General features: G+C 40.4%; 1 protein-coding gene across 1 annotated transcript; it reads right to left on the reverse strand.

Annotated features, from left to right (window-relative positions):
- Window positions 1–1378: 1378 nt before the first annotated feature.
- On the reverse strand, window positions 1379–23428 carry MTCH2 (mitochondrial carrier 2). The gene is made up of 13 exons (XM_061203318.1): window positions 23136–23428; window positions 20849–20933; window positions 20594–20700; window positions 13388–13414; window positions 13127–13189; window positions 11242–11299; window positions 10927–10978; window positions 10428–10487; window positions 9181–9274; window positions 8162–8209; window positions 7177–7244; window positions 4889–4964; window positions 1379–2922 (listed from the first exon to the last, which is right to left on the reverse strand). The coding sequence occupies exons 1-13, from the start codon at window positions 23220–23222 to the stop codon at window positions 2836–2838; spliced, it is 912 nt and encodes a 303-aa protein (XP_061059301.1). The 5' UTR covers window positions 23223–23428; the 3' UTR covers window positions 1379–2835.
- Window positions 23429–25661: the final 2233 nt, after the last annotated feature.

The following is a 25661-nucleotide window of genomic DNA, read 5'->3' on the forward strand; positions in this document are numbered from 1 at the left end:
TTTATCTTTCCTGATTGAAGACCATTCTACTCTATTCTGTGGGAGGCTTGTTCTTTGGTTCACTGATGTGACTAAAATGCAGGGCCTTTGTCCTCAGAGGGATCACTTACCATGTGGTTCGCTGGCTACTTTATTCTCAGCATTTCATTGCTTCTATGAAGCAGTAAACATGCCTTGGAATTTGAAAGACTCAGGTTTGAACTCTCCTCTAAAACTTACTAGCTGTATAATTTTGAATGAGTTACTTAATCTGAGTCTCATTTTCTTTATTTCTAAAGTGGGTATACCTACTCTACCAAAGATTATGAGAACTAAAGCTTATACAACAGGCTTGGCAGTCATTACTCCCTACTGTTCTCTCTTCTTGCTTCCCCTTACCTGCCATAGTACCTTACACTGACCCGACTTCATGCACTGCTACTTCACCGGCTAGTTTTCCGACAAAGCCCAGTGAGGCTGTTTTGGTGGGCCAAATATAATTTTTTTCACAGATTTTCAGATCAGAGAGAAGTAATGCCACTGCTGTGTAAGCCTTGAACTTGGTGTTGGATGCAGTTTCTGTTTTGTCAGTTTAGTTTGCAGTATAATTACGAGACTTAGGGGAGAAGTCTGAAGGCAAAGATCTCATCCGGTTGGGAGGACTAAGAGAGACTTCACAAAGAGATGGCACTAGAACTGAATTTTACCATATAAGAAAAATTTCAATGGGGAGAGGGAAAGGAGGACACTTCTAAAGTAGGAAATCATAGCAAAGCTAGGGTATGTTTAGCTGGGATATAGGACTATGTTTAAAGTTTCTTTCGTCCTAAGGTTGCTTGTATACCCTGGTACTTTTACAAGCACCCCAAAGTTCCAGGAAACCCCACATTCTTTTCTTCAGTCAAGCTTCAATGACCAGCAGAGTCCCCAGGGGGAATATTTCCTGGCGACTCAGCTCAGTACTGCCAAAGCAAACCACTTGCCCAGTTTCACAAGTGCAGCTTACTAGATAATCCTTATCTAGGTTTACATGATTTACATATATAATGAGTCAGTTCAGTATTTCTTGCATGTGTATCTTAAGAGTACCTACCTACCTGCATTTACTAGCCCCTGAATAAATTTCAGACTCTGAGTATGTTAACGGCTTATAAAATTTTATGGAGGACCACGGGTATAGTACCCTTACTGGACTTATAGCTTGGATGCAGTTAGATTGATCAGCCAGTACTCTGAATAATGTCAGGCCTTGAGGAAATTTTTCCACAGCCCGACTTTCGTAGGCAAAACCAAAGCCTTGGCGCCCGCTGGTGGTAGACTGGTTCTCACAGTCAGACAAGCTTCTCGACTAGGCAGGCGTAGCGTGTATGAGAACAGAAGCCACAGGATAATAAACATGGCACATTTTCCTAGATCATCTTTACTTGAAGATTTTTTTTGGGAAAAAAAGTAGGTAATGCAAAACATTTTTATATTAAAACAAATGCAGATAATATTGAATAGAATATAAAATTTACATTCCTTTTTGAGACAAAGAGACATCAAAGACATTTCAAGGTAAGCTACTCAGGAGGTTCAGGCTACATTCCTAAACCCCGGGGGAGGGAGGAGACCCTGCACGCCCACTCTAATAGTGTGGGTGCTGCAGCTTTGATAGGGAAGTAGCAAATTCTTCTGAGAAACAGCAAATTCAGTGCTTATTCACTTGGCAACAACCCAGTGGATTTAAGTAAGTGAAACCAAATGCTTTCTCATTTTAGAGCATTTTAACCTGCTTTTAAAAGACCTGAGTAAATAAGATCTTTATGCTTGAGTGGAAATTTATTCCCTTCTAAAATGATTTTTTCCCCCTCCTATGAATGCTACCATGCCTAACTGAGGGTATGACATGCGAGGTGGTCAATATCCTAAGAATCTTGTGGACTTACGTCTGCATTACCAGACGTGAAGTTACAAGTATACCTTCCAAGTGTGTCATTAGGAATGAAAAACAAACTACTCACCTTCTGCAACAACAAAAAGCAAACAAAATAAAAAACAGACGCACAAAAGATTATATACAATTAGAACTGTATAATGATGTAATTTAGGGATTGGCAAAGACTTAGCTCTTAGAGAAGGGGACTAATGCCGCAGTATTTGCTTTTCATATTTTATATGATAATAAGAATTTCTTTTGGAAAAATAAAAGCCATTATGCTTCCTTTCCAAATCTTGCTTATTCTCTCTAATTGTCCTTTTGTTGTTGTTGTTGGCGGCAACACAATTTATTGCTTTGCAATAATAGACTGAAGGCATGGATGCCTCATGCAGAGATTTTCTAGGGTAGATTAGCAGTGTATTGTCCTTTCTTTGAAGTATGAGAGACAGGGTTAATTAAATGTGCTTAGAAGAATATACTGGGAGACAGATTCTGGTGGATGCTGCTGAGTTTTTAAGGTCTACTAAAGAAAAGGTAACTTATAACCTCCCATATCATTTGCCTTATTAACTTTCTTAAGTTTCACAGAATTATTTCTCTTTCTTCACAGGATTGTACTCTTCATTTTACAAAGCCTTAAATTAAGACTCAAATTGCATGACAACCTGCCTGTACCTTTAGGTAAAAGCAACTTCTTTCTTTAAGTAAAATAATCTGGAGTAAAAATGTTTCAGAATAACTAAAGGGGGAATATCGGTGGTAAATTATGTTGTGCTGGAAAAAAGAACAGAAAAAGGCAGACACCAAACACCTCCATTTTCCCAAGATTAAATGATTATTAAAAAAGCGTGCCACACTGTATAGAAATCAACATTCTCTCCCATAATTCTGTGCATCTGGGACTATAGAAATGTCACTGTCCCTGCCCCACATCTTCAAATTAACATTCTCAGGTCACAACAATAAGTCTTCCCAAAGGGGACCTTCCGGAAAAACAAGCTATTTCCTCGGCTCATATTTCCCTGGAAAAAAAAAAAATGATAAATACAAATAAAGTCTAGTGTGAAAATGAGGTCAGCCAGTCCAAATCAGCAGAGACAACTGGACATATCTCTGAGAAACATAACTAAAATGACCAGGATGAAACCGGGACTATCTCTACAGAGCAGCAATGTGTGTTCTCTGACTTAAGCTGAACGTTTGTGGAACTAACTACAATTCTGACACACGGATAAAGGCAAGTATTTCTTACCTATTTAGACAGAATTCCCAGTTTGGATTCTGGCTCTGCCACTTGCTAGCTAACTGGATTATCAAATGAGTCAATTCATATAAAGTGTTGAGAACAGTCCTATCACACAGTTAAGTGCCAGCTTTTGTTTGTTTGGTTGTTTTTTTGACCGTGTGGCACGTGGGATCTTAGTTCCCTGACCAGGGATTGAACCTGCGCCCCCTGCAGTGGAAGCGTGGAGTCTTAACCCCTGGACCGCCAGGGAAGTCCCTGTGCCAGATTTTATTTGTTTTGAATGGAATGGTAGATCTCTAGGGAGTACTTATAAAATCTTATAATTAAAGTAGTAATGTTGTGAGTTTAAATGAGTAGACTCTGAAGTTAGACAACCTGCATGTAGATCCTGCGCTCCCAAACACTGGCTGTGTGACCTTGGGTTACATAATTGGTATTATTTAACCGTTCAAAGTCCCCGTTTCTTCATATGTGAGGTGGGATGATAAAGAACGGTACCTATCCTCACACGGTTGTTTTGAGGGTTACGTGAGCTGATACATGAAAAACTCTTTGCATAATGTCTCATATACAGTAAGTGCTCAATTAAGATTTGCTGTTGTCTTAAGCATTTAAAGGACTAACCGTTCCCTAGGTAAGGTGTCTGATACCCTAATAATTTTCTACTTGCTTTCTTCCTATAGCAGGGGGCTGGTTAGGAAGTGGGGAAAGAAGGGCCACCTTTCCTTTTAAATGGGGACCACAAAAGGAGATTGTCCAACCGAGAACGTAAAACTCAGAATGAAACCCAGAATGTTCATGTTAGGTCTGTCTGGCAACCATCCAAGTGTCCTGGCCTGGGTTCACAGAAGGGCTTGTTGGGCATGCTGAGCAAAAGCCCCTCCAGCAGCACTTAGGCCTTTGCATTCAGAGTTCAGGCTGGGAAGCCTGAGCCCTGTGAACAAAGGCCTTTCTCGTATGTGTCACCAGTGCTATAATATAATGTAACAAAGAGTTTCCTCATACAATTTCTTCTACAATCCTTTAAAAAGTGCTTCTCATTCAAAAACAGCTTTCAACTGATGGCCATTTTAGTGATTCCATGTTAAATTTAGCCCACAGCCATTTATCATTTTGGTTCCTAATAAAGCTCTGCCTAGATTCATCAAGAATTTTTGGTTGGAGATGACCTACACCTCACAGCAATAACAAACAATAAATTGGAGTCTGGACAAAATCATTCACTAACATGACTCTGGAAGTAAGAGAACAGCCCTTTCAACAACATTGTGACAAATAATGTCATAAATAAGTAACTTTTTATTTCTCAGCTTCTCTAAATACTGTAGGAAAACACCTGAATATATTAGGAGATTCTGAAAAGTTACAAAAAGGAGAGGTTGGAAAAAATAATCTGAAATCAAGGGCACCATTTTAACAACCAGGATAACTGTCTACCCAGACCTTATTTGTAATTTGAATGTGATCACTCAACTGGCTTCCAGATCACATCTAGGAATTCTTAATTCTTCACTACCTCTCCTGATTTCCAAACAGCACATTTTATTACTATGCCAGAGTGACACATGGAACACTAAAAAGGGTACATTAATTGGTAACTAAAGAATAACGTACAAGAATTAACCTGGGATTCCAGAGACATTTAAGAAAACAAACAAAAACAAAACAAAATAAAATACGAGGAGGGGAGAGGGAGGGAGGGAGGGAAAGAGGGAGGGAGAGAGAGAATGAGAGAGAAGTACCTCTTTTTGTAGCATGCACCAGCAATCTATCCAAGAAGAATATACTGGGGAGTAGGGAGGGCATCCACCAGCAAGCCTGAAATAGAATAAAAGGTTAGCTACTGAAGTCAACATTTACGAAACATTCTCTCAAGAGCTCAGTAAATCTTTGTCAAAACATTCTTCCTGGAAAGTTCCCTGAGAAGCAATTTTAGTTCTGAAGAAACAAATTCTATTGGAGCAGGGGAAAGACTGAGCATCCAAAACGGATCGCCCTCCCTTACATTTAGGTTTTGAATCAACATAACATAAACAGAAACTTCAACCAGTTATGTACTTACTTTCTAAAACATCTAGGTTTAAATTTGTGGACAAATGAAATCCTAGAACATAGTAATTATACGATTAAAAAGCAGGGAAAGGGAATTTAAAAACTAAGTAGTATTCAAAAGACTCCAAACATGACAATGGACAGTGGCGTGAAATGGTGGTGACTACATGCTCTTACTCAGGTATAACCCCTTATCACTTCCTCTCTCAAAAAGTGCAAATAGTAATAGTAACAACAACAAAGACAACAACAACACACTTAACCAATCCTTCAAGCCTGCTCTGGGCCGAAATGTGGCAGCTGCTCCACAAATCACAAAACAAACAGAATATGGTAACTGTGCTCAAAACTCCACACAGCTATCAATTAGATATCTTGTTTGAAAACAATGACATGTATAATGGCATATTGTGGCAGGTACTCCAGAGGAACAGAGTTTTGAAATAAATCAAGAGGCAAAACTTCTGGGACTTCCCTGGTGGTCCAGTGGTTAAGAATCCGTGCTTCCGGGATTCCCTGGTGGCACAGTGGTTAAGAATCCACCTGCCAATGCAGGGGTCACAGGTTCCAGCCCTGGTCCAGGAAGATCCCACGTGCTGCGGAGCAACTAAGCCCGTGCATCACAACTACTGAGACTGCACTCTAGAGCCCGTGAGCCACAACTACTGAGCCCGCGTGCTGCAACTACTGAAGCCCGTGCGTCTAGAGCCCGTGCTCTGCAACAAGAGAAGCCACCGCAATGAGAAGCCCGCGCACCGCAACGAAGAGTAGCCCCCGCTCACCACAACTAGAGAAAGCCCGCGCACAGCAACGAAGACCCAACACAGCCGAAAATAAAATAAATTAAAAAAAAAAACCACCATTCACTTTATAGCAGTACACCATATATACTCAATAAATATTTGTTAATCAATAAATATTAAAAAAAAAAAAAAAAAAGAATCCACGCTTCCACTGCAGGGGTTGCAGGTTTGATCCCTGGTTGGGGAACTGAGATCCTGCAAGCCGCGCAGCGTGGCTAAAAAATTTTTTTTTAAATAAAAAAAAAACGAGGCAAAACTTCTGTCCAACCTGGTAGAGTCAGATGGCACCTAGAAGCTGGAAATCAGTGGTGTCCACCACCACACCCACCCCCTTCCCCAGCCAGTACATGAAAGGTCAAGAAACTTTCCATTTTCAACCAAATTTCCTACTTTTCTTACTTGAAAACTCACTTTCTCCATGAAGCCCTGAGGAAAAACAGGTACAGGTTGTCATTCAATCCCTGACATACTTTTTGTAACTTTTGAAAGAGAGGATAAGGACTTAAAACAAAGGAGGGACTTCCCTGGCGGTCCAGTGGTTAAGACTCTGTGCTACCAATGCAGGGGGCATGGGTTCGATCCCTGGTCAGGGAGCTAAGATCCTGCATGCCGCACCTCATGGCCAAAAATAAATAAAAAAGTTTTTTTTTTAAAAAATGTGGGGACTTCCCTGGTGGTCCAGTGGTTGAGAGTCCGTCTTGCAGTGCGGGGGGCGCTGGTTCGATTCCTGGTCAGGGAACTAAGATCCCACATGCTGCGGGGCAACTAAGCCTGCGTGCCGCAGCGAAAGATCCTGCGTGCTGCAGCTAAGACCTGACGCAGCCAATCAATCAATAAGTAAATATTAAAAAAAAAGAAAAAATGTGAAAGTAGAGCAATTTGGTAATTTTCCCACCCTTTTCAGAAAAGAACCTAGACTACTGGCAAGTGCACATTATTTATAAATGCTTGAGAAATATTATTTGTGCCCTTCTCTATTCCAAAAAAGGATATGAAGTGGCTGCTTATAATATAAATTGATGGGACTGCTGGTACATGGGGCAGACAGAGAAAAAAATTAGGAAATCTATTAACAGTACCAACTGTACTATCCTCCCCAAATTTCTACCAGGACTGCCCTACCTGTCAGGCATACAGGCAGCCAACTACTAAGATAAGAAACGCAAGGCACTTACCCACAGTTGTTGACAGCCATAAGATTAGAGACAAGCACAAAGGGATACGTCAACATACTGGCAAAAAACTGTAAAAGAGTAAAAAGACAGCTAAGTTACTAACTCATTCCTAGTCTCCTTTATTCTTCTCCCTTAGTCTTAGTGCCACTGTGGTCAAATACTCCAACATTGGTTTTGCTTTCTCAGTATCCCAGGAGAGACTAAATTACACATTTTTGAGCCTGCAGATGTTTCCTCCTCTTACCATACCACTACATGCAACCTTTTAATCAAAGACCAGAAGGCTTCTCTTATTCTGTGATTGAGCCCTCATTCAAATAAAACTGAACTTCATCATTTAAAAGTAAATACAACTAAATAAGCATTTCAAAATAGCCCTGAAGAAAACAAGACAACATGAACATCCTTCCAAAGACAATGGAAACTACTTCAAAAGTCAACTACTGGAAGACTCCACATGATTCAAGAGGGTGAATTTTCCAATACAGGTTCAGCATGATACAGTGAGAAGCAGGGGCAGATCTGTGATGAGAAATGCCCACTTACCCCCTCTGAAAGCTGAACAGCACCAAATTATGGAGGTTTGTTATTACTGTTACTGTGATGCAGGGACTCTGGGTTATTCTTACCTCTGAAAAATATTAATAAATTTGAGAGACTCTCCTGTGAGACAGCTGGTTGCTTTAAAGCAGTGACAACAAAGAAATTGAAAAGAAAAGAGAAGGGAAGAGAAGAAAAGAAAACTACTCCTAAAAAGGGACTTCCCTGGTGGTCCAGTGGCTAAGACTCCACGCTCCCAATACAAGGGGTCTGGGTTCGATCCCTGGTCAGGGAACTAGATCCCACATGCCGCAACTAAAGATCCTGCATGCCGCAACGAAGATTCCACGTGCCACAACTAAGACTTGGCACAGCCAAATAAATAAATATTAAACAAACAAACAAACCTACTCCTAAAAGGCTCAAAGGATTTTTAAAAACTTACTCCTGTGACAGCTTGGGAATAACTCTTCATTTCATTCATGGTGGAAACCTAGAACAGGAAGAGAGCCTTTATTAGAACGAGTAAGAAAATTAAGCTGATATAACAGCTAATTGCCCCCAACCATATCAATATATTCTATCTCTGCATTATTAGTTTCTTTGACAACTTGAAAATTAATTTAGAGGATGAAAACATAAAACATTTTAAGCATAAAAAGGCAGTGATCAAAATGATCAACTTGATTCAACATTAACAGACAAGTTCATATTAGACTAGGATGGCTTAGGAACAAATATAATAGCCTCAGGATTTCAAAAACAACAGAAATGCGACTGGTAACCTTTTCCGATGTCTTAGAAATATTGAGACAATCCCTGGAAACAACACTGACGGTATACTGAGGGACAAGTCACTCCCTCCATATACACCTAGCTGTGTACCAGATGCTGTGGGGAAGATGTGTCTCAGTACTCAAGAAACCAAGGACATGGATTTTTAGTCCTACCCCTGGCCTGGGTGTGTCCTAGTTCCCACCATGCTTTGGGGCTGCCCGTGTTCAAAGAGGTATACAACTGCTGAGGCTGGAGAAACACTGCTTTTAGGGAAGGCTGATTCTCACCCCCCACCCCGCCCCCAGGCTAAGGTTTCCAGAAAGCCCAATACAGGAGTCCCCTTAACACTTCAGATTAGATGAAACACCTGCATACACTATAAAACTATCCTGCTTCATAATGTCCTCTACCATTAGGCATCAATAAAGAAGTGATCTCCTTGCAGCATGGAGAAAGGTAGACTCTTAGGCTCACTCTGCCACACCCTAGGGACTTTCTAGGTGCATCTCTCTATAGTAAACAGTATAGGTCATTCCATTAGCCTTTAAAATTGTGACTATTAATATATAGCTATATAATGACGAGTCTGGCACATAACCAACTGCCATCTTACTTTAAAGCTAACCTAGCTGCCAGGTGGATACAATGAAGTCAGCACCAGCACATCTCATCAAGGGCACAACCTACCCCACTGTCCAGTGCATAAGTATTGACGAGGTAGGCCAGTGAGTTACAGAGCCACAAAGAAATGATGTCACCTAGGAGGCGAGGAATAAGACCCCTACATGAAGAAACAATAAAAATAAGCACCAAGAAATGTGATCAGTAAAAAGATAATTCACTCAATATAAACATTTCTCAAAGAATTAATTTCAAAACATTCTAGAGAACTGAAAAGACACTGAATACGAGAACCTAACCAATTCATTCTAGTTAATATAACTGTTCTTGAGGCTAATCTCTAATGACTTTTATTCTCATTTAAAAAATGCAGGTCGGCTATACCCCTCTAAGATATGGCCAATGGCTCACCTTACTATTAATAACTATAAGCAGGGAGGCAAAAAGTGTGCCTATTTCGGAGAAGAGACTTAAATATGATTATTGCTAAACTACTTGATATTCAAATTTGGCAGGGCAAAAGATGAGAAAAATTACAAAATGAGAATGGCCCAAACACAGATACAGGTGAAGAGCATCAAAAAACATGTTTCCAGGGCCTAGTTAACCGAGGTGAGGCAGTGTGGAAGAGTGGGACAAACATTACCTCACAGACTGAAGACCAGCGTTTAAATGCCACTTCTACCACTTATCAGCTATGTGACGGGCAGCAAATGAACTTCCCAGAGCATCAGTTTTTTTTTTAATCTCTAAAATGAGAATAATAATAGCTGTCTTGCCTATTTCCCAGAGTATTTATGATACTCAAACATAAAATCAACTATGTGGAAACACTCTGAAAATTAAAAAGGACCATTTAGTTAATAATGCGGTTTTTGTTGTTAACAGAAGAACAAGGGTAGTAGCCTAAGTTCTTCCAAAGTAAATTCAAGGGAATGAATACAGTGCAAAAACGTATTCTCTCAAGATAAGGAAGATACATGTTAGATAATTTTCCATTTTTCAAAAATGAACTTTCCTCATTTCATCAACTTATATAGTAATTGAGAACTCACTGTAAGGGTAGAAACTTCAATGAATTTATTTGTTAAAAAAAAAAAAACACCCTCATTTCAAACATTTTAGATGTGCAGAACAAAAGTTTGGGATCTCTACAAGAGAATTTAAGTCAGACGGGCCTAAATGGAGTTCAACATGAAGTAAACCCAGAGAGTACATTTTCTCTGAGGTTTAAACAAGGAGTCGTGTCCTCGTTCTCATTAAAGCTTTCTACTCACACAAAAATCACATGCACAAATCAGTAATTTACTCACGCAAAAAATCCTAGGATGCCCTCTTCCCGATAGATAGTTGCTATGGAGTCACAAAGTCCACTAGGTTCAGAAGAAAGAAACGTAAAATACATTAAGATTATTTTGGAGCTATCAAAAAAAAATGTTCAATTACCACTTTTGACAAGGTGAAACTTACACCTCCACCCCTGCTCCCTTTTCTACCACCCTCACTCTGCAAAGACAGTTGAATTTAGAGATAGAAGTGGAGATATTAATACCTAAGGGTGTAGTCACATGCAGTCAGGGTGAATTCTGGCTTCAGTGGTCCTGCAACTTACTCTGAGATCCTGGGTAGGCTCCTAAACCTGTCTGGGCCTTTTTCTTCTATTTTACTGTTTTTTTGTGTGTAGATCAAATGACATAAGATATATGAATTTGTTTTGTAAGCTCTAAGGCATCATAAAAATGTAAAGTATTATTATTCTAATACTTTGGCTTCAACAGATCTCCCTGAATACTTGAAAACAGAAACACTTACCAGTACTTGGATTCTCTGCCAATGAATTGTACCATAGATCTCAGAGTGATCACTATAGAACACAGAGAAAAGATTTTTAAGCTACATCGAGATAAATTTTAATAGCCCTGGGGAAAAAAAAAAAAAAAAGGTTTTCCCACCTAAAGACACTATGCTATCTGGATAAACTGGATAAAAGCCAAAACAGGCAAACAAAAAACAAACAGGCAAGGCACTTTAGTGAACTCCCATGCCAACCTATCTAAGTAGTCAGGAGAGATCGTGATATAAAAGAAAGATAAAAAATCAGATTTCAGTTATCAACTGCAAACATACCATGGAAGGGATGTGTGATGAGAGTAGCAGCAGAACGGGCCATCATCTCCCGAGTTGTCTAGAAACAATCAACACACACTTGTGAAATCTAAGTAAATGACACTCAAATTCCTGAGAGAAGTCATGTGGGTGGACACTGCAGAATAAGAGAGTGAGTGACAGAGCACTCCTGCCCTTCCTGGAGTCAGGAAGAGTAGCCTGAATGGGATGCAATATAATACACTATCATTCTAGCACAGCTTTCACTCATGGATTTCAATACTGTTATAGTTACTTCTCAAAATTTCTCTGCAAAGCAGGTTTCTGTTATCTTCTCAAATTTACAGATGAGAAAAACAAAAGCAAAGAAACAGGGAAAAGGACTTCCCTGGAGGTCCAGTGGTTAACACTGCGCGCTTCCAGTGCATGGGGTGCAGGTTCGATCCCTGGTCGGGAACTAAGATCCCACATGCTGCAGGGTGCGGCCAAAAAAAGAAATAGGGAAAGTCACCAGCAAACAGTAACCTAGCTGGAATAAAACTATGAGGCTTGGGGCTTCCCTGGTGGTACAGTGGTTAAGAATCCACCTGCCAATGCAGGGGACACAGGTTCGAGCCCTGGACTGGGAAGATCCCACATGCCGTGGAGCAACTAAACCCGTGCACCACAACTACAGAGCCCACATGCCACAACTACTGAAGCCTGAGCGTCTAGAGCCCATGCTCCACAACAAGAGAAGCCACAGCAATGAGAAGCCTGTGAACCACAATGAAGAGTAGCCCCCACTCGCTGCAACTAGAGAAAGCCCGCGCGCAGCAACGAAGACCCAATGCAGCCAAAAATAAATAAATAAAAATATAAATTAAAACAAACAAACAAACAACTATGAGGCCTATATTTAGACTACTAAATTGCTCTCTCATTGTGAGTGATTTCAGAGACTCTGATACTCTGATATCTACACTAGACAAATGTCAGGCTCTATTTAATCTGTACCAACGTCTCAAGGAGAACACAACGACGTTCATCTGTTTTTCGACCACAGCCCCGTAACTGTGCAGTATCTTAGAGCTCTATATTTACCCTAGTTTATCTTTCTTGTCCAGGACTCAGTAAAGAGGTTAGTAAAAAATTCAATCACAATACTTGGAGGTAGGCTGTAAATATAGCAGGTCCGTCGTTCGTTTTTGCATTTAAACATTATCTTCATTTAGTTAAGAGATCTCTCACCCCTACTCTAATGGTAGTTCTAAGAGCCTTACGATGAACTAAATAAAGTTAAGAAAATATAAAACACATATTAATACATGCATCTCTACTTTTAAATAAAATCACTTCATGAAAATTTACAAAAAACAAAGTTGACTCATCTGACATCTTGACCTATAGTGATGTTTGTTCAGTGATATATACTTTAGAAGGCAGTTTTCAATGAAAAATTGTGACGTCTCTATAGACAATTAGATAATGTAAAGACTAGAAATAAAAGAGTATTATTAAGTCAGGCATGCAACAAACTCCCATGGTAGAAGACAGGAGTGGGAAAAGGACGATAAGGACATCTCAAAGTCAGAATAATGTTGTAAAAGCATTTCTGGATATATAATATCCAACACACAAAGGCCCTGGCCACTATTTTAATACTTTTGGGCCAGAGATTTCCAACTCTATTATAAGAGGTTTCAGTACCTCTTCAATTTTAAAGATGAGTGGGCAAATTATGTTTCCTTGAAATTCCAAACAGCAAGCAATGCTTTTTTCTCTCTTTATGTTCTACAGGCAGTAAAGCCCATATTAAATTGAAAGTTTAATTTTGTTTGGAACAGACACTGAACATACAGGCCTGATGATCCTGATTCCACAACTGCCAGCTTGCTCTGATTTAGAGAAATCATAATCATCTTACCTCCTTGATAACTCGGTCAAAGGAAGATGAAACTTCTTTCTGTACATTTCCAGATCCTGACTCCTGGAAATCAAAATGAAAGAAGATAGATATGTTGACGGTTTTAAATAGAACTGTTCAAACTGGTGGCCACCCCGTATACCAACACTCTCTACGATGAAAGGAAAGCTGACTGCTTGTCCCTTTTCCTAAAGAGGACCAAAGAGCAACAGTAGCTTGCAGGGAAAATGGACTCAGGCATAGAAATCGGCTCCAACATACCTCAGCCTTGTCACACTCCTGGTAATGCTACAAAGGAAGAGAAAAGGAAAGGATGATTAGGGCTATCATAGTGTTATTGAGACAGAACATAAAATGAAAACTCTATTGATTGGCAGAAATTAAAATAGTTGATTTTTTTGGCTGTAAATCTCCAATTAATTTCTACTTCTAATTAACACTTGGAAATAAGTGTCTCTAAGATGATCTTGTTGCTAAGTTTAACATGCTGATTGATCAGCTCATAAAAGTGCTTATCTAAAAGAAGAAAAAGGAGGGGCTTCCCTGGTGGCGCAGTGGTTAGGAATCTGCCTGCCAACGCACGGGACACGGGTTCGAGCCCTGGTCCGGGAAGATCCCACATGCCGCGGAGCAACTAAGCCCGTGCGCCACAACTACTGAGCCCACGCTCTAGAGTCCACGAGCCACAACTGCTGAGCCCACGTGCCACAACTACTGAGGCCCGTGAGCCCTGGAGCCCGTGCTCTGCAACAACAGAAGCCACCACGATGAGAGGCCCGCGCACCACAACGAAGAGTAGCCCCCGCTCACTGCAACTAGAGAAAGCCCACGCAGCAACGAAGACCCAACGCAGTCAAAAATAAATAAATAAATTTTAAAAAAAAGAAAAAGGAAAACAAAGCAAAGCAAAAATCCAAGAACATTATTTTTATTTATTTATTTGAATTTTTGAATTTCATTTATTTTTATACAGCAGGTTCTTATTAGTTATCCATTTTATACATATTAGTATATATATATATGTCAATCCCAATCTCCCAATTCATCACACCACCACCCCCCGGCCCCGCCTCTTTCCCTCCTTGGTGTCCATATGTTTGTTCTCTACATCTGTGTCTCAAATTCTGCCTGCAAACTGGTTCATCTGGACCATTTTTCTAGGTTCCACATATATGCATTAATATACGATATTTGTTTTCCTCTTTCTGACTTACTTCACTCTGTATGACAATTTCTAGATTCATCCACGTCTCTACAAATGACCCAATTTCATTCCTTTTTATGGCTGAGTAATATTCCATTGTATATATGTACCACAACTTCTTTATCCATTCGTCTATCGATGGGCATTTAGGTTTCTTCCATGACCTGGCTATTGTAAATAGTGCTGCAATGAACATTGGGGTGCATGTGTCTTTTCGAATTATGGTTTTCTCTGGGTATATGCCCAGTAGTGGGATTGCTGGGTCATATGGTAATTCTATTTTTAGTTTTTTAAGGAACCTCCATACTGTTCTCCCTAGTGGCTGTATCACTTTACATTCCCACCAACAGTGCAAGAGGGTTCCCTTTTCTCCACACCCTCTCCAGCCTTTGTTCTTTGTAGATTTTCTCATGATGCCCATTCTAACCAGTGTGAGGTGATACCTCATTGTAGTTTTGATTTGCATTTCTCTAATAATTAGTGAGGTTGAGCAGTTTTTCCTGTGCTTCTTGGCCATCTGTATGTCTTCTTTGGAGAAATGCCTATTTAGGTCTTCTGGCCATTTTTGGATTGGGTTGCTTTTTTAATATTGAGCTGCATGAGCTGTTTATATATTTTGGAGATTAATCCTTTGTACGTTGCTTCATTTGCAAATATTTTCTCCCATTCTGAGGGTTGTCTTTTCGTCGTTTGTAGTTTCCTTTGCTTTGCAAAAGATTTTAAGTTTCATTAGGTCCCATTTGTTTATTTCTGTTTTTATTTCCATTACTCCAGGAGGTGGATCAAGAAAGATCTTGCTGTGATTTATGTCAAAGAGCGTTCCTCCTATGTTTTCCTCTAAGAGTTTTATAGTGTCCTGTCTTACATTTAGGTCTCTAATCCATTTTGAGTTTATTTTTGTGTATGGTGTTAGGGAGTATTCTAATTTCATTCTTTTACATGTAGCTGTCCAGTTTTCCCAGCATCACTTATTGAAGAGACTGTCTTTTCTCCATTGTATATCCTTGCCTCCTTTGTCATAGATTAGTTGACCATAAGTGCGTGGGTTAATCTCTGGGCTTTCTATCCTGTTCCATTGATCTATATTTCTGTTTTTGTGTCAATACCTTATTGTCTTCATTACTGTAGCTTTGTAGTATAGTCTGAAGTCAGGGAGTCTGATTCCTCCAGCTCCATTTTTTTCCCTCAAGATTGCTTTGGCTATTCGGGGTCTTTTGTGTCTCCATACAAATTTTAAGATTTTTTGTTCTAGTTCTGTAAAAAATGCCATTGGTAATTTGATAGGGATTGCACTGAAACTGTAGATTGCTTTGGGTAGCATAGTCATTTTCACAATATTGATTCTTCCAATCCAAGAACATGGTATATCTCTCCATCTGTTTGTATCATCTTTAATTTCTTTCATCAGTGTCTTATAGTCTTCTGCATACAGGACTTTTGTCTCCCTAGGTAGGTTTATTCCTGGTTATTTCATTCTTTTTGCTGCAATGGTAAATGGGAGTGTTTCCTTAATTTCTCTTTCAGATTTTTCATCATTAGTGTATAGGAATGCAAGAGATTTCTGTGCATTAATTTTGTATCCTGCAACTTTACCAAATTCACTGATTAGCTCTAGTAGTTTTCTGGTGGCATCCTTAGGATTCTCTACGTATAGTATCATGTCATCTGCAAACAGTGACAGTTTTACTTCTTCTTTTCCAATTTGTATTCCTTTTATTTCTTTTTCTTCTCTGATTGCTGTGCCTAGGACTTCCAAATCTATGTTGAACAGCAGTGGTGAGAGTGGATATCCTTGCCTTGTTCCTGATCTTAGAGGAAATGCTTTCAGTTTTTCACCATTGAGAATGATGTTTGCTGTGGGTTTGTCGTATATGGCCTTTATTATGTTGAGGTAGGTTCCCTGTATGCCCACTTTCTGGAGAATTTTTATCATAAATGGGTGTTGAATTTTGTCAAAAGGTTTTTCTATATCTTTTGAGATGATCATATGGTTTTTCTTCTTCAGTTTGTTAATATGGTGTATCACATTGATTTGCGTATATTGAAGAATCCTTGCATCCTGGGATAAATCCACTTGCTCATGGTATATGATCCTTTTAATGTGTTGTTGGATTCTGTCTGCTAGTATTTTGCTGAGGATTTTTGCATCTATATTCATCAGTGATATTGGTCTGTAATTTTCTTTTTTTGTAGTATCTCTGTCTGCTTTTGGTATCAGGGTGATGGTGGCCTCATAGAATGAGGAAAAATGACAAATAACATACAAAGGAACTCCCATAAGGTTAATAGCTGATTTCTCAGCGGAAACTCTACAAGCCAGAAGGGAGTGGCATGACATATTTCAAGTGATGAAAGGGAAGAACCTACAACCAAGATTACTCTACCCGGCAAGGATCTCATTCAGATTCGATGGAGAAATCAAAAGCTTTACAGACAAGCAAAAGCTAAGACGATTCAGCACCACCAAACCAGCTCTACAACAAATGCTAAAGGAACTTCTCTAAGTGGGAAACACAAGAGAAGAAAAGGACCTACGAAAACAAACCCAAAACAATTAAGAAAATGGTAATAGGAACATACATATCGATAATCACCTTAAATGTAAATGGATTAAATGCTCCAACCAAAAGACACAGACTGGCTGAATGGATACAAAAACAAGACCTGTATATATATGCTGTCTACAAGAGACCCACTTCAGACCTAGGGACACATACAGACTGAAAGTGAGGGGATGGAAAAAGATATTCCATACAAATGGAAATCAAAAGAAAGCTGGAGTAGCAATACTCGTATCGGATAAAATAGACTTTAAAATAAAGAATGTTACAAGAGACAAGGAAGGAAACTGCATAATGATCAAGGGATCAATCCAAGAAGAAGATATAACAATTATAAATATATATGCACCCAACACAGGAGCAACTCAATAGATAAGGCAACTGCTAACAGCTATAAAAGAGGAAATCGACAGTTAACACAATAATAGTGGGGGACTTTAACACCTCACTTACACCAATGGACAGATCATCCAAATAGAAAATTAATAAGGAAACAGAAGCTTTAAATGACACAATAGACCAGATAGATTTAATTGATATTTATAGGACATTCCATCCAAAAACAGCAGATTACACTTTCTTCTCAAGTGCGCGTGGAACATTCTCCAGGATAGATCACATCTTGGGTCACAAATCAAGCCTCAGTAAACTTAAGAAAATTGAAATCATATCAAGCATCTTTTCTGACTACAACGCTATGAGGTTAGAAATCAATTACAGGGAAAAAAACGTAAAAAACACAAACACATGGAGACTAAACAATACGTTACTAAATAACCAAGAGATCACTGAAGAAATGAAAGAGGAAATCAAAAAATACCTAGAGAAATATGACAGTGAAAACACACGATCCAAATCCAAGAACATTATTTACTAAACATACACATATAACAGAAAATAAATTGATAAAAACATAGCTTAGGGGCTTCCCTGGCGGCGCAATGGTTAAGAATCTGCCTGCCAATGCAGGGGACACAGGTTCACGCCCCAGTCCAGGAAGATCCCACATGCTGCGGAGCAACTAAGCCCATGCACCACAACTACTGAGCCCATGCTCTAGAGCCCCAGAGCCACAACTACTGAGCCCACGCGCCACAACTACTGAGCCCGCGCGCCACAACTACTGAAGCTTGCGCACCACAACTACTGAAGCCTGCGCACCTAGAGCCGGTGCTCTGCAACAAGAGAAGCCACCATGATGAGAAGCTTGCGTACCGCACCGAAGAGCAGCCCCTGCTCACTGCAACTAGAGAAAATCCGCGTGCAGCAACAAAGACCCAACGCAGACAAAAATAAAATAAATAAATTTAAAAAAACCGGAAAACACAAAACATAGCTTAGGATGAAGGCTATGGAAAAAGCCTCAGGGCTTTTTCACGGGAAAAGCAGGTCCAATACCAAATTAGGGCAAGATGCTTTTCTTCACTGTACAAAGAACAGAGAATTGGTGCTAAGTCTGAATAGCTGAAACCACCTCACTCCCACAAAAGAAGATGCTTTTTTCTTTTGGAGAAGAGAACATGAAACTGCCAGAGCTCAGACTGCACTGGAAGAGGAAATATTATTTGTGGGATATTTCAGAAATAGAAGATGGGCTAGGCGAAATACAAGAACCAGACAATTGACCTCCTAGTCATAACCAGATTTAAAAAATAGAGAACACTGTCTTTTACGAAAAGAATTACATTTTAAAAATAAAATCAGAGGAAAGAGAACAAACAACATGATTAAGCGAAATGATGGTTTTTGGTCAAATTCCAGGTCTTTGGCCAGAATTAATTCTAACAGTTTCAGGAGTTTTTAAAAATCCTCATTCATTTCTAGACTTTGGTTTTCACTCCGTTAATAAAATTTTCAACCTGTCTCTTCTACATTATTCTGAAGAGATTTCAATTTAATTCTTGTTCAGATATACAGAACTCTTTCTTGTTCACAAAGACCTGAATTGGTCTTTCTTCTTGATTGTATTAGTTGCTTTTGATACTAAGTATAGTACCAATATCCTGTTCTATTTCATTTGGCTACATGTGAAACACATATTCCAGGTACTTGGTTACCTCAAGTTTGTCTTACTTTTCCTTTACATAAAGGAACTTGATCTCAAGCAGTAATTTCACTCTTGGTCTATACATAAACCTCTTTGAACTGGATGACAACTACTTTCCCACATGAAAATCTAAACCTCATTTAGGTAACAGGAACGCTTTCACTGAGCCAAAGTACAGTGTGGCTGGAAAAGAGAGTCGTAATCAATCCACCAAAAACATTGGCCCATTAAAACTCCATCACTCTGACCCATGGGCCACCCAAAATGCTGCTTCTAACATTCAGTCCACACGCATGATGACAAGAGTAAGTACAATGAATAACAAAACTGCTTTCATGTGAGGAACTAACTGGAAAACCTCTCCAACTCAATTCAACAAAGTCTGAAGAGAATTTAAAACCTAAGCCAATCAGATCATGAAACCGATTAACAAAACCACGATTTGCTCATCAAATGATAAAAAAGTAGAATTGGGGCAACATTAAAGCCTTAAAAAATACATGAAGGATTGTACCAAGTACTATTGGCAGTGGGTTTTTTTGGCCGAGCCTTGCAGAGCGTGGGATCTCAGTACCCTGACCAGGGATCGATCCCATGCCCTCTGCAGTGGAAGCGTGGAATCCTAACTACTGCACCACCAGGGAATTCCCTGGACTGAGTACTACTGAAATAAACAGTCACAAATAAACACTATCCTGACTTTAATGTTTATCTTGTTAAGTTTTTAAAAAAATAAGTTTGTAACAGAAAACATTTACTAGGAGTAACACTAGGAATAAGAGGAAAATAACATGAGAAAGAAATGTATGTTTTAACTAGCTTCCTTCCTCCTTCAAAGAAATAAAATGAGCTACACAGGAGCTCAAATGAGTGTACTTAATTTCTGCTCAGAACAACTGGTCCAGAGGAAGAAGCTTGCGTAGATCAAAATCAATTACTTCATTTTATACAAATTCTCCTTGCTTCCCAGGCAAGAATTAAGAATGGGTATTTCAAGTAAATGTTTTTCAAGAGGAAGAAGGGCCATGGATGTAAAGACGTATATCTTTGAAACTGCTCTTGATCAGTAAAACAAACTGTACGTAAAAGGTTATCTAGGGCTTCTCTGGTGGCGCAGTGGTTGAGAATCCGCCTGCCAACGCAGGGGACACGGGTTCGAGCCCTGGTCTGGGAAGGTCCCACATGCTGTAGAGCAACTAAGCCCACGCGCCACAACTACTGAGCCTGCACTCTAGAGCCCGCAAGCCACGACTACTGAAGCCCATGCACCTAGAGCCCGTGCTCCACAACAAGAGAAGCCACCGCAATGAGAAGCCCGCGCACCACGATGAAGAGTAGTCCCCACTCGCCGCAACTAGAGAAAAGCCCACGCACAGCAACTAAGACCCAATGCAGCCAAAAATAAAAAAAAAAAAAAAAAAAAAAGGTTATCTAGCTCTGTGCTTTGTGACCACCTAGAGGGGTGGGATAGGGAGGATGGAAGGGAGACCCAAGAGGGAGGAGATATGGGGATATATGTATATGTATAGCTGATTCACTTTGTTATAAAGCAGAAACTAACACACCACTGTAAAGCAATTATACTCCAATAAAGATGTCAAAAAAAAAAAAAGGTTATCTAAATCTATGGGAAGATGGATTGATTTTCTTCTTACCTGTAAAACTTTACCATGGACCACAGTTCCAAGGACCCCTGAACACAGTCTTGGAGTTAAGCCTGTGAACAATCCACGCTTCCCATCGATGCTCGCAATGTGCTGAGCTAAGAACACAAGTCGGAGATTTACATTCTAGTTGAAAGTAATGGTTACATAGAAATTTCAAGGAAACATGCTTTCTATATATTTTTTCAGTAACTCCTATCACACCCTTCAATGTCCTCCAATTCCAAATAAATCAAAGACACTTACCATAACAAAAGAGACCTGGAAGCTGACAAACTTGCCGCCCAAAAATATTTCGTCCTATTGTTGGAGGAAGAGGCTCATATCCCACCTTTAAAAACAAGAGACCATATCAATACTAAGCAACATTCCTCGGAATGCCTGGGTTGCAAGGTCTTGAATAAAGAACAAATTTAGAGTTATAATTTTTAACACAAGTTAAAATGCAGTGTATATTTTCCAAGACAGTGATGAAGTATCATCCTTGTCAGTTGTGGTGTTTTTTTTTTTTTTTTAATTTTGTCACTTGTTTAAGACTGGTTTCAATAAACTCCAAGTTTTCTTCCGGTTCAAATTCTACAAAGTAAACCATGTAGCTGAGATAGACTGGCATCAACCTGAAAATAGAATAAGGGAATTTTTGTGTTAACAAAGCTACAGTTTACTGAGGACGCTCAAAAATATTTTCTAAAGAAAATCAAGCACATTTTTAATATTTGGACGAAGTGAGAAGACTAAGCCAGCATCAACTTCATATCTGGCTAGCAAAACAAACCACTCAAAAGGCAAATGCAGATACAGCTGGGGATAATTCATTTGGGAAATAATTACAAGCTAAGTCCATGTTAAAGGAGCAGACTGTCATGAACAATCTAACGAGTCATTTTAGAATTAATGTCATCATTTTATTTCTACAATATATTCAGACTCTTTAGTGCCAAAGGGATACTTGAGAGAATGAACGTTGTCGGACATGGTTTTGACTCTCCTGCTGTGATTCTCAACCTGTTCAATTAAAGAACTCCTGAAAGTGTCACTGTACAACTATTTTTAAAACTGAGTATTTGGGAATTTCACCAAAACCCCTGAGACACTTGGCAACACAAGCATGTTGTGCAATCAGGATTAAGGAGTTTTTGAGGCAAGAGCTCTGAATGTCATTAGAAAACCTTGCCTCCTGGATAAGGATTGAGTAATGGGCTTATATCAGATTTACTGCAAAATGCTTTTACCTCAGATATTATCTAGCTACAAATGTGCCAATTCTGTTTTAGATGTCACAATACATTTCAAAGATTTTGTTCTTTCTTTCTTTCTTTCATTTTTTGGCCGCCTCTAGTGGCTTGAGGGGATCTTAGTTCCCAGATGAGGGATTAAACCTGGGCCTTCAACAGTGAAAGCGTGGAGTCCTACCTGACCACTGAACCTCCAGGGAATTCCCTTTGTTCTTAATTTAAACAACTTATTTTACAATAGTTTTTTACATATAGGTTCTGAATCCACAACGGTCAACTCAGCAACACATAATATGGATTAGTATCATTAACTCAAAAATAAGAAATGAGGCCTTCCCTAGTGTCTTGCATATTTTTTGACAGAAAGGCAGATGGTGAGGACAGGGGTTCTATCCTTGGTACTATGCATGATGTAATTACGTCAACTCTCAACAAAAGTTAAAAAAATGAATGACCTGCCCGTCACAGGGAAATTCAGAAAGGCAACTGAACAACACTACCTAATGGTCTATCGTCAACTAAAACCGGGCAAACTTGCCTGTGAATATAAAATACCATTTAAGAATTATTTCAGAGTATATTAGAAACTAACATATATACTTAAACTCGATAAAACTTTCAGCTGAACTGATTTCACATCACTCTGACATGTGATTTTCACTGTCATGAGCCACATGGGCTGCTGTTGAAGAGGGTTCAGTGGATCCTTCCGAAATTTGACTCAGCAATCGCTTGATTATCACTTCTGAATGAACTCCTTGTGTTTCTCTGGGTATCTGGTGCTAAAATCTCAGAACAGAAGAGCAGTAGTAACAGCAACAAAAAAAGAGAAAACAAAAGCTAATAAAATGTTGGCTCCCCTCGAATTTCAAATTTGTCTTCAACAGATTTCACGTCTTGCGTTTGGGGCCGGGGAGGAGACAAGGATGCTAATTTCAGAGCAGCGGAGAAGGAAAGGTTGGCAAGCCCTTGGCGGCGCCCAGCCAGGATCAACCTCAGGGAAGAGAAAACAAAGTTCAGGGGAGCCATCAGGCAGGGCAGGGCGGCAGCCGGATACCGGGAAAGGAGCGGGCCTCACGGCTTGGCTGGGAGGCGAGACCTCGGGAAGGCCCACGGGCAGTGGGAGCTCAGCGGGCGGTGGAAGTCGTCCCTGCCGGGAAGGAAGGGGCGGGCAGCAAAGAAGGAGCAGCATCTCAGGAGACTGAAGGCCCGGAAGGTTGGAGCCGGTTCTCAGGCGCCTTGGGCAGCGGCGACCGAACAGGGCGCCGGGCGAGGAAGGGAAAGGCGACGACTCATACCTGGATGAGCACCTTCACGTACATGAGCGGCTGGGACAGGATGGTGAGACCGGAGCCCAGGAGCACCTGACTGGCCGCGTCCGCCATGATGGCACCCGCGGACGGACAGACAGACGGAGCCACCAAGCTACCACGCCGATCCCGGATCACGTGCCAGGGCCGCCGGCTTCACTGGCCCGCCCGCGGCGCTGGAGCACGCACGCACCAGCGCGCGCCTCCCCACGCAGTCCCCGCCCCGAGAATTGGCAAGGGCTCGCAAGCGGGCGCAGAGGTCGGGGCGGGGCTTGCGGGCCCGGGGCGCATGCGTTTTGGGGTGGAATCCGCGCCCTCCACTAGGACCAGCAGTTTCTCCTGCGCTTGCGCAGGCTGGAAGCATCCGGGGGCAGAAGAATGGGCGTGGCGGTGGGGAGTGACCCTGACGGCAAAGGCAAGGTCAGAGGAGCGAAATGAATTGGAAAGGATTCGTCGATGTTCTTCGCCTCTGCCCTTACCCTTTTGGCATCAGCAACATAAGCTCCAAAGAGTATTCAGCATCAGAATCATAAACAATCTACTGGCCAACAAAACTAGATAAGTTTGAAAAATGAATCCATCAGGGGGTTGCTATACATGCACTCATTCATTCAGTTAATGTTAACTTCTCAGAGACGCCTTCTCTGACGTCTATTTAAACTTACCTTCCCTTTATTTCCTACTCCATAGTCTTGCAACACTTATCATTGTCTGAAATTTATTTATCTTTTTGTCTCCTCCACCAGAATGTAAACCCCGTGAATCCAGGAGCTGGGACAGCCTTTGTTCCTTGTATGTTCAGTGCCTGGCACATACTAAGTGCTCAATAAATATTTATTGCATAAATGAACAATTACTTCAGTGATTACCAGGCTACAGGTTATTAGAGGCAAAAAGAAAATGGCATTGTCCTCAACCCTTCAGTCCCAGCTCACATGTTCTATATCAACGCTTAGGCAGAGCCTGGTGCAGAGAATAAAGTGCGAGTGGAGACTTGCAGTTCAATCTTGGCTCTCTTTCGTATCAAAATGATTCAGAAGTCATTTTATCTTATTCAGTTTTCAATTTTTGTACCTAAATCTAAGGATTACACTACTACCTGCCTCTCAGGATTATTATTGAGCGTTAAGTGAAATTGTGCATAGGATAAGATTTTAAAAAACTGTATATTGAAATACAAATGTTAGTTTTAATTAATATTGTCCTGGACTCAGCATGGTGCTAGAGAGGCAGTTTACAGAGCAGGAGGGAGCCTGGACTTTGGAGTCCAATTGACCTGGTCCAAGTTTCACCTCTACCAATTATTAACTGTGTGACCTTAGGCAGGTCACACGACTTCTTTGAACCTTAAACAAATGAGTATAGTAATGTCTACTTCATACTGTTGTTGTGAGAATTGAATGAAATGATATGCCTACCCAGCTTGGCACATGGAAATATAATACCAAATTGTAGCTTTTAGAGTTAAAAGAAACTTACAAGTTGATTCTAACTAAATCCAGAAATTTTGACATCTAACCATAGAGACCATTTAGCAAGGGGACATTTTTTTCTGATTTTTAATTAATTAATTAATTAATTTTAGGCTGCATTGGGTCTTGATTGCCGTACACGGGCTTTCTCTAGTTGCGGAGAGCGGCAGCTACTCTTCGTTGTGGTGCACGTGCTTCTCATTGCGTTGGCTTCCCTTGTTGCGGAGCACGGGCTCCAGGGCGCGCGGGCTTCAGTAGTTGTGGCTTGTGGGCTCTAGAGCGCAGGCTCAGTAGTTGTGGCACACAGGCTTAGTTGCTCTGAGGCATGTGGAATCTTCCCAGACCAGGGATCAAACCCGTGTCCCCTGCCTTGGCAGGCGGATTCTTAACCACTGTGCCACCAGGGAAGTCCCTGATTTTTTTTTTTTTTTGGAAGTGTAGTTGATGTACAATATTATATGTTACAAGTGTACAACATAGTGATTCACAATTTTTAAAGGTTATGCTCTATTTATAGTTATTATAAAATATTGGCTATATTCCCTGTGTTGTACAATATATCCTTGTAGCTTATTTATTTTATACATAAAAGTTCATACCTCTTATTCCCCTACCCCTATCTTGCCCCTCCCCCCAGCAAGGGGACTCTTTATTCATGGATTTGTGCATTAGTGGTGCCAAGAAAATATCCAGTGTGTTTGCCCCACTGTTGTCTGTGGGCACTGAGAGGTACAGAAACTCTTGCAAGACTGTGTGGTTGCAGGGTGCCGGCTGCTCCACCATATTCTCCAGTGGTGCAGGGCAGAAGCTGCCCATGAAATTTTGGAAAGAGCCTGCAGAGAGGGAACTGAAGTTGTTGACATAAGTAAGAGAAGTGCAAAAGGTACAGGGCTGCTATATACAGCTGCCCAAGCTGTGCACTACACAAATCCAAAGGTGCCATTCACAAGGACTGTGATTTAAATGAATGGTGTTTCCTGGTCACAGTTCAATATGGTGACCTTAAGATGGTTGTACCTGGTGACCCATATTCAGGTGGTGA

Source organism: Eubalaena glacialis, chromosome 10, assembly GCF_028564815.1.
Source record: "Eubalaena glacialis isolate mEubGla1 chromosome 10, mEubGla1.1.hap2.+ XY, whole genome shotgun sequence".
In the NCBI taxonomy this organism is placed as follows: domain Eukaryota; kingdom Metazoa; phylum Chordata; class Mammalia; order Artiodactyla; family Balaenidae; genus Eubalaena; species Eubalaena glacialis.